This window comes from Ahaetulla prasina, chromosome 2 (assembly GCF_028640845.1).
Source record: "Ahaetulla prasina isolate Xishuangbanna chromosome 2, ASM2864084v1, whole genome shotgun sequence".
NCBI classification, from domain to species: Eukaryota; Metazoa; Chordata; class Lepidosauria; order Squamata; family Colubridae; genus Ahaetulla; species Ahaetulla prasina.
The window spans coordinates 95,521,271-95,535,198 of record NC_080540.1 but is presented as its reverse complement, the minus strand read 5'-3'; the positions used below and the strand labels follow the sequence as shown (position 1 = coordinate 95,535,198).

Here is a 13,928-nt window from a genome sequence, read left to right as displayed (position 1 = left end):
ATCTATCTATCTATCTATCTATCTATCTATCTATCATCTATCTATCTATCTATCTATCTATCTATCTATCTATCTATCTATCTATCTATCTATCTATCTATCTATCATCTGTTTGTCCATCCATCCATCCATCATCCATCATCCATCAATCATCTATATCTCCAGGCAATTTGATGCCTTTTAGGCATATGAAAAATGTTTTGAAGCAGCCAAAGATACTTCTGTTAGTGGACAGATACAAAGCATGTGTAGGAACTGTTTTCTCAGTGTTGTTTGCTAAACACTATTTTTGCTTACAAAATCACCATGTAATTTTCAAAAATTGAATGAGTAAACCTTGATTTATATGTTAGACTATCAAGCTGTTTTTCAATAATTGGATTCTTTTTTTTCACACACTATTTGCCAACTGGGATATAATGTATCTTTACTGAGTTGTTTTAATCAGTAAAGTGTATTTTATTTATATAATTTGAAAATAAAAGCATAAATAGAGTTTCAATTGGTACAGTGAGCAGCCAAACCTTCTCTCACCAGATGTTTTTTTTCTATTTCCAGAGGTGTTTGGTCCATAGTATTCTTTTAAATAAGTGCCCTTAAACTGTATCTGCAGAATTATTTCACATCCTTTGGAGATTACTGAGTAAGCAAAGAGTGTGTGCAGGAGTGTTCAATAAAGACTTTCTACTTGTGTAAGAGCAAGTAAATATTTAAGTTTTGCTCCATATTATAATTCAGCATGGAATCACATCAGTGATGAAATCTAATTTTTTTTACTACCAGTTATTTTATTTTATTTATTTATTTGTCATAACAATATATACAAGCATTGCATAAAGGGTTATATAATATATGAACGTATATATGAGGAGAAATGAGGTACTATAAACATATATATACATAGGGGAAGAAACAATAGGACAGGAACGGTAGGCACGTTTGTGCTCTTATGCACGCCCCTTAGAGTCCTCTTAGGAAAGTGGTGAGGTCAACCGTGGACAGTTTTTGAGTAAAGCCTTTGGGGTTATGAGAAGAAACCACAGAGTCAGGTAATGCATTCCAAGCATATACAATTCTGTTACAGAAATCGTGTTTTCTGCAATCTAAACTGGAGCGGTTGACATTGAGTTTAAATCTGTTGGTAGCTCTTGTGATATTGTTATTGAAATTAAAAGAGTCATTGACAGGAAGGACATTACAACGGATAATTTTATATGCTAAACCCAGATCCTGTCGAAGGCGACGAAGTTCCAAGTTTTCTAGACCCAGGATATCAAGTCTGGTGGAATAAGGTATTTTATTGGTTTCGGAGGAGTGGAGAATTTTTCTCGTAAAATACCTTTGGACACGCTCAACTGTGTTGATGTCAGATATATGGTATGGGTTCTAGACAGGAGAGCAGTAATCAAGAATTGGCCTAACAAATGTTTTATATGCTCTGGTCAGTAGCGTGGTGTTTTTTGAAAAGAAGCTACGTAAAATTAAGTTAACAACTCTTAGAGCCTTCTTAGCTATATAGTTGCAGTGGGCTTTGGCACTTAAATTGTTAGATGTAAAAACTCCAAGGTCTTTGACAGGGTGGGGGTCATCTGCGAGGCAATGTCCATCAAGCATGTACTTTGTGATTGGGTTCTTTCTTCCAATATGCAAGACTGAGCATTTACTGGTTGAGATTTGTAGTTGCCAAATTTTAGACCAAGCAGTTAGATGATCAAGGTCCTTTTGAATTGTGGATGTATTGTCAGTGGTGTTGAAAAGTTTGACATCATCAGCAAAGAGAACACAGTTACTTGAGATATGATTACAAAGATCATTTATGTATATTATAAAGAGAGTAGGTCCAAGAACGCTACCTTGAGGAACACCACTCTTGACAGGAACAGGATTTGATAGAGCATTACCAATTTTAACTATTTGTTGTCTGTTTAACAGAAAAGCAGATATCCAGTTGTGTAAGGGTCCTGAAATGCCATAGGATTTTAATTTTAGGAGAAGTTTATCATGTACTATGGGCATGGCTTGGTGGGCATGGTGTGGCTTGGTGAGCGTGGCAGGGGAAGAATACTGCAATATCCCCATTCCCACCCTACTCTGGGGCCAGCCAGAGGTGGTATTCTCCGAACTGCTCAAAATTTCCGCTACCGGTTCTCCAGAACCTGCTGGATTTCACCCCTGAGTCATATAAGTTCTTAACCTTTACAAAGCAACAGTAGCAAGGACTATTTTTTCATTCTACATCTGTTTTGGATTGAGTCGTTGTTACTTACCATGCTATATTATTATGTATAATAAAGTATAATATACGAGGTGAGGTCTGCCTCCACCCTTCTGGCCTTCCAGAAGGGCGTTAAAACCTGGCTCTGCCAGTTAGCCTGGGGTCCTGATGGGAGCATTCAGTGTGGAGGTTGCTGGTGGTTTAAACTGAGAAGATGCTATCGGCACCATACCAATCTTTTCCTTCTTGTTTCTGTATTTAATTTTGTAAAATATTTTTGGGTTTATGCTTTTAATTGTAAGTCACCCAGAGGAACTTTTCAGAGAGATGGACAGCTCATAAACTTAATAAATGAATGTATGTCATTAAAATGGAATTAGATTTGGTTTCCCTTTAAACAACGTTTTTCAGTTGCATTTTATGAAATGGCAGCGGTGCTCCCAAATGCTTCTTGAAGGTTTTCAGTGAGAAGTTCAGTTTTGGAAGGGGAATTTTCTGATAATGACTTTTCATTTCTGATTTGCAAAGCACCAAGTTAAAAAAATGTTATCAGCCTACCTGGCTTGGGTTGTGGTCAACAAAGCCCATTGAGCCACAGTAGTATTGAGCCATAAACAAAGATTTGCAGGCATAAAGGCCTTTGTGGCCTTCATACTGGGATTTCATAACAGTTATGTTGTGGTTCCAAAGCAAGTATGCCAGTGCAAGCAATGTGATAGACGCTGAGGTAGTTTATGGTATTCCTTCCTGATTTGCTGCCCCCTTCAGTCATTTCATTAATATAGTTTCTTGGTTAAATGTTTTTTTGATGAGAAGTTAGGTAAATATTTTTTTCTGATTTATATGGTAATTTGATGTAGATTTGAATGAGGTGGAGTTTTAACTCTTTTCTTCTATTAACCATAGACAATACATTAATCTGTAAGGAAATAAATTTTTGTGTATAGTGAGGTTCATTCTTTTGCTAAAATGTGAAGGTTTAAATATAAATATAAGTTTCTTCATATGAAGAGTTAACACTTTTTTTTCCTTAAGCCTGTCCTTTTCCCACCACAAATATTCCCATCCCAAATGTATTAAATCAAAGTCTCTTATTAGCTGTTTCTTATTAGCTGATTCTTCCTCCAGTTTCCGCTAGGCAGTCTCCCACCCTGGTTGCATGTTTCAGAAAGCTGCTACTGTACCTCAAATTGGAAATATTTAATTTCTTCCCGAATAGATCAGGCACCCACTTGTGTGTCTATAAAATTGTGCAAAGATAGCCACTGAAAGCTGCCGATATTCTTTTCTTCTTGTTTCATTATAAGCAAGATTTTTGATGGAAGAAAACTGTCCTCCGGCAATAAAAATGATTAATTTATATTTATATTTGGTAGCAGCAGTTCCACAAAGCTTATGTTATTATTATAGATATACTCTGTAACTTAGATGTGCACTTAGATATACTCCATATACTTTGGGCTTCCAAATTAGCAATTTTTATATGTTTGTTTATGTTATTGTTACCCAATAGCCTATTGGGTAAGCAGGAAATTATTTTCATTTTAGAGAGGCAAGAGGATCCAAAAAGAAAGATTACAACTTGTTCAAGAAGATTTGCTTCTATCTTTTTTTAAATCAGCAAAATGTTGAGATGTCTTAGATAGCAAGTAGTTAAAATCAGCAAAATATATGAAGATTTCATTTTAAAAAAACGTTTCCTTATGTAAAGGGACAGGTTGTTAACAAGTTAAAGAAAATCTATTTTGTCATTTATTTTATTCTCAAGACAATCCTCAACACTAAACTGAAGATGAAGCCACAAGATCATTTCCCACAAGAAAATTTCCAACTATTGAATTTACTTCTGTAGAAAGAAACATATAGGCTTACATAATTATTCACTATTTGTTATCCATTCTCCCACTGCTGGGTCACTTTTTATTTTAGGATTATTGATTTTCAATAGTTTTGCCCTATTTGGTTTTAAGTACTGTTATAAATTGTTTATAGTGTCAATAATGAATATATAAATTGCTCTGGGACTCAGAATGGACTTTAGAATGGCTCTAAACCAGTCTTCCATAAAGTGTTCCATTCTTTTTATCATTCCTTGCTGATTTGTCAAATACATTTATCAAATACAAATCATTCCTTGCTGATTTATCAAATACATTTACTGCAGTTCTGTTTTATTTTTCGCTAAAACAACTTTTCAGTGCTTCATGGGATAACGTATTGACTGAAATATCCAAGATTAAATCAGTGTTCCTTAACACTCCTATCTATGTGAATGGAGGACCCAGATAAAGGTTGTGCATGTGGAAGAACACAAAATAGAGAAATGCACTAAAATATGGGCAGCATTTTCTATCTTAGCATTAGCTGTCCATCAGCACAAATATTTAGCGAGAAAGGACAAGACTTCCAAGTCAGGTATTTTTCAAAGGAATTAATCATTCACTTCAACTTAGATTCCAGATCACATGTTGACATTTTTTTCTTGAAAATATTTTTTTTTGTAGAATAGGACACATATTAACTAGATATGTCTGCAATCATAGTTTGGTATAGAATTCAAATATAGTTATTTGCAGACTCTAGAGAACTTTTCATTGGTCTTTTGTTTAAATAACAATATTAATTGCCTCTTGCATAACATTAGCATTTCCTCTGCTTACAAAAACGTTTTTGCATGTTAAACTAAGGAGAGAGCTGTAAATTTAGGCTATTTTATGAGCAAACTATTTAGGTCTTTAATTGAAAAATAAGAAGCATCTTTTGTGGAAGTAAAAGAAGTCACTTTTTATTCGGAGTGTTGTTTAAGTACTTCTCTTACACCTGGGTGGTCTAAAAAAGGACTATAGTAGTTCTTTGGCAGGCTTCCTCTTTGTAATTGATTTGGTTCAGAAAGAAAACTTTATTGTTGCTACTTACGCTACTACATTCCTCATGGCTTTGTGCTTTTATTTTCTTCTGCTTAACTGGTAAAAATGGATGCTGCTTTGAGTTTGCTCTTTTGAATTCCCAGGTTGTTTTTGAAGACTTCCTCTTTCCCTTTGCTGTATCTATTATCTTAATGCATCTGTTAAACTAACCAGAATACTTTTCTTAACTTTCTCTCTGCTTCAAGGTGGATTCTCATGGAACCAAGAGTTATTATTAAAAAACATTTGCAAACATATCACTCACCGTCCTAAAATAGAATCCTATTTCAACGCCTTCCCAGAAACCTTCACCAGCCAAACTGCAGCCTTCCCCAGCAGAAGTGGAGAAAGTGCAGCATGCCAAAGGATGCCTGCAAAAACATGCTGACTCAGTTGGGTGTATCCCAAGAAACGCATTTAGAACTCCCCAGGGAGAAAAGACGCCTGGACATGTAAGGTTTAGAGTGGGCTAATGGGAAGCGTGGAAAGGATTCTCCCTTTGTTTCTCCACTAGTCCCAAACACCCTTCAGAAATAACAATCACACTTATCTCATGGGCCTTGTGGAAAGATTGCAAGGCAATATTGCGAAGGGTCTGCTTTGAGACAGCAACCTTGGACCTAGATCGTCCACAAAAAAGTATTGTTTGAAACAAAATAACCCACAAAATAATCTATGCAATGCATTGCAAATGTGTCATTTCAAAGATTGAGCAGAGATGGAAAAGGGTAGCCAAAACACAAAAAAACAGGCACTCGGTTTTGGCCTTGATTTTGACTTCTCCTCTAGCCCTGACTGAATTGCTTATCTGCTTATTGGTCATCCAATATTTTCTCCTCCTTCTCTTCCTTCTTCATCTTCTCGTCATATTAATAATTGGAGGGTGATCAATCACGGATGTGCATGGCTGCAAAGGTTTAGTTTTTTATTTGAACTTTTAAACTATTTTCTTTTATTTATGGCATGAGGTTGTGTACTCCCAAATAACATGCTGTGTCAAGACACAGACAATTCCATTGAGAATAACATTCTGATTTACATCAATTTAAAACATGAGTATTTTCTTTTTTTCATTCATTAGGAAATCCAGTACTTATCGTCAGGCACAGTATAGCATTGAGCATGCAGAATAAATTTTAGTTATGGGTTTTTCACCAGGAATAAAAGTACACCAACATCTGAAGGGGATTCTGGGAAGTCTACTAAATAGAGGGAATTAAAATTAGTTGCATACTGATTGAATTTTTTCTGAAAATACACTAGCAAGATCTGACCAAATTTTTTTAAAATAATTGTGATTAAAATTTAAATTGTGTTATGTGATTAAATCAAGATTAGGGAAGCTTTACTTACTATCATGAGTTAATAGGTAAATTAACTCTATACATTAAGATTTGATGGGTGTGTGTGTGGTATACTTGTTGTATAGGGTTGTTGTATAGCCTCTATACGCATTGTCTTCTGCTAAAAATCTGGTCAAGTGGCTTAATCTGAGGCATGCCAAAACGGACCCAGAGAGCCATTTGCCCTAGAATATCTCTGTTTTACCTTTCCCTACACTTATTTTGGGGCTTTCAAACTATTGAGATTAGAAAGTTCGTTCCAGAGACAAATGCTGGATTTCCTTCTTTGAAGCTGGGTCCCCCCATTCTGAGTTTGGAAGGAAAATCCTTGAGATTAGTCAGTATTTTGGCATCCAGCCTCATGATGAAATCTATGGGTTTCAACTGCAAGTAGATGGATTCACTGTGAAAGTTACTTAAGTGAGATGGGCGACATATACAATTTTAATATATAAATAATATAAAAATAAGAAGTGACCGTGTTTTACTTGGCGAGCTATAATTTTACTTGATGAACACTATCATTTTATTTCTGTTTAATTGGTCTCACTGTAATGTTTACTGTTTGAGATCTCTTTTTATGTCTGTTGAAAGTACTGAATCATAGCATTAAAGTATCATGGAAAAATATTATCAAATTGTTTTATGCGTTTTTAAATTAAATCAATAAGGAACTTCCATCAAATGGAAGATATTCTGGGCTATCAACCAGCATGATTATACAGGCTGTGGATGATGGCAAATATAATCTGAACACATCTATGGAGTCCTTTATTGAGGAAGGGCGATCTAGATAGTAATGTAGCTAGAAAGGAAGACAAAGAAGTCCAAGAGTTTTTTTTATTCCCATGCTCTTAATTTTCAAAAAAATCACGAAAACATAACTTATAAAACAATATATATACTGCATCCTCCACAACAGCATTATTGAAACATCCAGCTTAACGGTTACCACAGGTGGGGATACACTGGGAAAGAAGTACCTTGTGTATTTTATATTATGTTTCTTTGTCATCTACAGGTAATAAGTATCAACAGGAAGAAGCAACAAGTATGTCTGCGAGAAAACTTCATATGTGTTTTGTATGCGTTTTGTATATTTAAAGATCATATTTATCATTTTCATATTTTTAAAAAATTTCCAACAAAAAAAATCCTTTTAAGTATTATCTACACTTAACACGTAACATCTTTTTAAAGATTTCTTGTTTGGGTTCCTTACTTGTATTGATTCATCTAAATCCAAAGCTGGAGAAACAAAGTAATTTAATCCCCCACCCCAAATTTATTTCACCCATCCACGAGGTCACTCCCTCTCCTTTATTTAAGATGCAGTATTTTCCCATGCTCCTTTTCTTTTTTCTTTCTTAATATGTCCCCTAAGATTCTCTACGAGAATCCTTTCCTTTTTAAAATTTTAAATTAAAAAAAACAACTCCTTTAAATAAGGACGGACGATAATTTGATTATCAGGGTAAGACTCTGAAAGGGAAGGAGAGGGGGGAAGGTCTCTATAAAGGTCCTTTTTTTTTTTTTTGAAGAGAGACTAGAGGGATTCCGTACTGCTGGCTTGGTAGAGAATGAAGAGGTAGGAAAAGGAATCTTTTCAGCCGCGAACTTGTAGTGCTGAGAACGGTAGGATTCCCTCCGCCCCCCACCAGACGCTTCCAGCTTGAGAGACAAAATCCCGCCGAGAGTCACGCACTGGAGATCCGCCGCCCATTCAACGAGTAAAAGCAAGGGAAAAGCGAAGGTAAATAGAGCGCCTCGGAGAAGCGGGTTCGCCCCGCGGCTGCGGCGTTGGCTCGGAGGGTTCCGTCCTTCCGCTTTGCACCGGCGAACCTTCCCCGTCGAACGATCCCCGTCCCGCCCAGCCCTAAAGGAGCGAACCCGGATCCCCGCCTCCTTTCCTCACCGAAGGGACCCCACCCCACCCGAAGGGCGCTCGGAGCTCCTCGGCAACGTCCCTCTGCCCCCTCCCCCCGCGCACGCACACACACACACACACGCCTCCACCGTTACCGTATCTTCTGATCGTATAAAGTGGACGATTGTTAGGAAGGAAAGTCCTGTGCAAGTTCAAGTAAACACGCATCCAAAACCCGCATCATCCAGAGGAGAAAATTAAAAAAACCAAAAAAAAAACAACCATTGCAACTCATCCCTGTGTTTTAGGTCCGATCGGGCCCCTCCCTCCCTCTCTCTCCTCGCCAGCTACGGCTCGTCGGTCCGTCTGCCCGTCTTCCCCGTTCCTCCTCCGGCGCGTTTCCCTGCCCCTGAGCGCAGCCGCGGTCCCTTTTCAGGAGGCAGAGGCCGGTCAGCTGTTGTACTGGCAGGCGTTTAGAGTGGAGCCGGGGCTCTGCAGGCTGCCGTAGCCGAAGTTCGAGTGCTGCTTGGACTTCAGCCTCAGGCTGGCCAAGCTGGAGTTGCAAGTGTCCCTGTAGACGCTGTAAGGGGAGCCCGGCGGGCCGTAGGGGCAGGCGGGAGTCGACATGGCCGTGTTGAGGGACGAGCCGCTCAGGTTGTTGAGGCCGGAGTTGGCCACGCCGGGGACGGCCGAAGGGCCCATGGAGGAAGGCATGCTCATGGAGGGCAGCGTGCTGGGCGCCGAGAACATGGACTGGGCCGACGACAGCGGGCTCATGGAGTTGAAGAAAGTGAAGCTCTTGGAGGAGAGCGGCGCCGGCGCCAGGCTCTTGGCGTGCCAGTAGTTGGACGGGTAGCCCGGGTAGACGTCCTCGTAGGGTTGCATCAGGCCGCTGAACTGCGGCACGTAGCCGTTCTTGCAAAGGTCCATCTGCTGGTTGCGTTCCCGCTTCCGCCACTTCGCGCGACGGTTCTTGAACCAGACCTGAGGGGAAGGAAGGGGCGAAAAAGAGAGAGAGAGAAAAAAAATGGGGCCCGGAGGCTTTAGAAACGGCCACTGCACTTATACCCGCCGCCTGCCTAAAATTAGCATCTGCCTAAGGTAAAGGGGAGGGGGGAAGGGGGAAGCGCCCCCCACCCACCCTGCTGTCCCTTCAGATGAAATTTAGCAAGTTTCATTTCACCCTGCCCTGGCCCATCATCCTGAGATTTGTCTATTAGACACAACCTGAGGACATACTGGAACAGACACCTTGTCATTTCAACTCTTGAGAAAGCTATTATACAATCTGGAGGACCTGGTTATTTGGGAAGCTAAGCAAGGCTCGTCCTGGTTATGAGGAAAAACCCCCCCCGGCGGGGGGGGGTTCAAGACAACTGGGTGGGCTAGACTGGAAAGTCAAAAAAACTTCTTAGAAGAAGGCCAAATCAAATAATTTTGGTGCAATAATATTGGTAAGGAAACTATCTGATTCACCACTGGAGTGGAGTTGAGGGATATTTCACCTTTCCCTATAGGATGCAAGATAAAAATGGTGATTTGCTGGGAAATCATCTGCTGTGGTTGTTGAACATTTTGTTGCGTGGCTGTTTTTCTACCCACCTGCCCTAAACTACAGTGTTGAAATGAATAAAGCTTTGAGTGACCAGGGCTGCATCTTCATGGAGAAAAACTGGGGGATCCCTTCAAGCTCAGACACATAGAGCAAAGTCAGGAACTAGGAATTTCTATGTTCAAATCAAATGGCGTTCTTTCATGAGACAGTGAAGGGTTTCAAGAAAAACAGGGTTCCTGTGAGCTTGAAATTTGCCTAGACATTATGGCAAGAAACAGAGCAATCCCTCAATTAATAATCTAACTGATTAAAGATTCCAACCAGAACTGGGGTCCCCATCATGGCATTGTGGGCTCCAAAGGGCCCACACAGCCGATGGCACGGCCATACTTCCTCTTTAGTTTTAATTATCACTTTAATCTAAGAAAAAGAAGAAGAGGATGGTGGTTAGAATCTACAGTAGGAAGAGCCGAAGGATCAGGTTGGGAGTAGATCAATGGAGAATATCTATGTGGTCACTAAAAATCAACCATCACATCTACAGCTGACATTTTGCAAAGTAAATTGTCCATCTCCAGTATGCCTTAATTTCTAAGAATGCTTCTCCTATCTGTATATACAATAAAAATGGTTAGCAGCTGCAGCCCATTTGGAAATGCTGTTCAAGGAAAAGACAATCTTTTGTAGGAGGCTTTGGGGAAGAGTAAACAAAGACATAGTATTCTTTGCCCCCAGCTCTCAAGATTCCAAGGCTGCCCACTAGCTCAGGGGCTAGCTATTCCCCCCCCCCTTAGGATCCTCTATGGACCCAATCAACATGATTCAGAGCTGTCTCAGTTGGCTTGCTAAGGAATCCCCTGCAGGATCTTTTTCAAAACCGAATATGGTATAATAGTTTGGAAGAGAATGGAACCTAATGGAAAAGTTGTTCAGCATTACTTTTCTTCCTGAAAGAAGAGGTGCTAAACTAAATCGCATATCTGTTGAATAGCCATTCTTTCTCCTTGACCATACACACCTTTGGTTCTGCTAATCTAAGGCAATGTAGCTAATCTAAGGCTATTCTGGGCATTTTTGTTCTCAGGAGCTAAACTGAGACCTGGGACTGAAAAAAACATTCTGGGCTTCAGCCAACTGAGATTCAAATTAAGTTTGGTGTGTAAAGCTTACCTGGTAACCTTAAATTTTATATCCATAGAGATGGGGACTTAAAGGATAGGTGGACTGGTGTAAACATGAGATATAGGTTTGTTACATTGGTTTTGTATTGTGTTGCACCATTCTTTGCCTGTGTCTATATTTCTACTATCTCTTCAGCCAACTCACTCCTCTGTTGCTTTCTCCTAAAAGGTCCTGTAGCAACAAGGAATGGTTGAGCAGTTTTCTCAACATTCTGATCAGTTTATTTATTACTGGATATCTTAAAGTCCAGATTTTACTGGACTTTTCTTTCTGGAACAGCTTTCTGGAACAGCTATTTACTCACTCACTTACTTAACTATTTCCCCGCCTTTATTATTTTTACAAATAACTGAAGGCGGCAAACATATCCAAAATATCCTCTTATTTCCCCAACAACAACAACAACAACAACAACAACAACAACAACCCTATGAGGTGTGTTGGACTGAGAGAGCTATAAGCAAAACTGGTTGCAATCAGATCAAAGCTATCAAAGTATAATAAAAAGGCATTAATTTATTCATTATTCAGTACATTAAACAGACATATTAATATTTCAATATGCTTTTGGGGAGTCAATAGGAAAAAGATACAGATCTTCCTGCTTTTTATCCTCATCCTAAGCAACTTTCTGGAACTTCTTTATTATAAGCTATGAGAAATCTGCACTTTTGCTCTAGTAAGAAAGGCTGCAAATCATTCTAATTGCCTATTTGGGGTATTTGCTGCCATCATAGCTTTTACATGCCTTGTCCTGTTTGATTGAAAACAGGGGGGGGGTATATTTTAATGTTGATATTAATAAGAATTAATACTTTTAAGAGGGTAGTCTTTAAAGTGGAGATAAGAGTGGTGCCCTCCAAATGTTTTAGTCTTCAATTTGTCAGTTCTAGTCACCATGAAAACCAACTTACCATGAAAGAAATTCTCACCATAAAAAAGCCGGTTTTTAAACAGGCTGTCCTGGAAAAAGACACCTCATCAATGTTTTCAATAGTTGCCCTTTATCTCCAAAGCAGATAAAGACTGTCCCAGATAGCATTTAGTTAGATGGATAGCTGGCATTTCTCTCTGGAGATGGCCTTTTCATTTTGCGATTGGGGCCTTGAGAAATCCCTGCTTACAGATTGCTGCCTTGACTTGGCATCTCCTTTGTTTCCTGTTCAAGATCTCTGGATTTCATTTACTTGTTTCCCTTCCATTAACCACTTTCTGGCCAAACCTCTTGTCCAAACTGCTGTTCTCAGACTGGTTCTGGTGGCTTTATCCAACTTAAAAAACAAACAAACAAAAATTCCTTATTTCTGGAAATTAGAAACGGATGGGACAAGTATCCCAAAGGTAGACACAGCCAGCCAGTCCTGGGCATCTTTTGCCTTTCAGCAAAAGAGGCATCTGCCTTTACAGGGAACGTTCAATATTTACAGTTCTCTCTGCTAGAAAAGGGAATAAGACAGAAGAGAAACTGATGAAATCTTTGGGAAAATAATCTTTTAGGAAAGGCTTTCAATTTGTTTTCATGAAAAATCCAGGGATTCAAAAAACACTGGAAAAGTATCTCATTCATAACCTGATGCAGGATGCAATCGCACTCATTCAGCCTCTTCTAAGAGCGTATTTCCTTAGCTTAGCATGTGATTCCTGGGAGAAATATGGCCAGTGGAACTGCCTGCATTACTGGTAGGTTAGGTAGGTTTTGATAGGAATTGGCTGCCAACTAAGGCAAACAGGTGCAAAAAACTATCTTAAGAGCAAAAACCAGTCAAACTGGGAATCTAAACGCTTTGTGGGAACACTTTTTTTCTAAAGGCAGTCTCTAAAACAAAGTGTCCCTGTAATTCTGCATGGACTACAGTGCAACTCCCCCCTCCCTTTCTATTGAATCATGCCCGATTCTCAGAAACTCCCTGGACAAGTCCCTGCAGTTTCCTTGGCAAAAGTTTTTGAGATGTAGTTTGCCCTTGCCTCCTTCTTAGGGCTGAGAGAAAGTGACTGGCCCAAAGTGATCCAGTTGGCTTTCTGCCTAAGGCAGAATTAGAATTCATGGTCACCCAGTCTCTGGTCTAATGCCTTAACCACAACACCAAATTGGCACTCAAAAACAAAGCAAGGGCTATTTAATTGGCTATGCAATTCCTAAACCCAACTAAGATCAGGCTATGCTCACAAGATTGTGGGTATCTATTCTGTCCCGTTTTAGAAAGTTCTTTGCAGATCAAACATGCTTGTTAGTGTGGGGAAAAGTTTTAACCAAATGAAAACAAAAATGCAAGTTTCAACAAGAAAGAGCAAGAGGAGGAGCTGTGGAGGAAGAATTAACTGAAACTCCTAGACCTAGAGGAAAAAACATGGAAAAAGCCAAAAAGCAGCTTAAAATTCACTTCTCAGAAAGTACTTCCAGACATTAGGGGGTTCCCTGAAACTGAGGCTAAACATTTTAATGCTGCCTCTAGATATTTTCAAACGAAGTCCTCTTAGCATATTTGGCCGAATTAAAGTAGAACTGCAGAAGAGTTTGGGTTAAGATTTGGAAGGAAATGGAGTAATCTATTGATTTCCCCCTACTTTATAAACAGTGGGGGGAGGGGCTGAAGGAAGGAATGTGGACCACTGGGCTTAAGCTCTTGGTGGAGGAATCTAAATTAAAGCATCTCAACCAGATGGCTGCCTACCCTCTGTTTGAAGATATCTAACATCCTACTTTAATTTGGAAGCAATCCTTCCCTATTGAAGCCAAGTCCGGCCTCCATGTTAAATGCTTAGGGTCAATAACTTTATATGAATTGCTCCTTTCTTACAGGGCAAACTCATTAAGCACCATAGCACTTCAGTGAAAAAACAAAATACACACAGCAGGATT

The 13,928-nt window shown here is 39.4% G+C and overlaps 1 protein-coding gene across 2 annotated transcripts in view; it reads right to left on the bottom strand.

Moving 5' to 3' along the window:
* Positions 1–8,668: 8,668 nt before the first annotated feature.
* The window catches only part of PITX1 (paired like homeodomain 1), a 36,508-nt gene continuing 31,248 nt past the window's right edge, over positions 8,669–13,928 (bottom strand). For both annotated transcript variants that reach the window (XM_058169792.1, XM_058169793.1), the window contains exon 4: positions 8,669–9,315. In XM_058169792.1, coding sequence (XP_058025775.1) covers positions 8,782–9,315 — 534 coding nt within the window. In that variant the 3' untranslated portion in view covers positions 8,669–8,781. The remainder of the gene's footprint in view (positions 9,316–13,928) is intronic.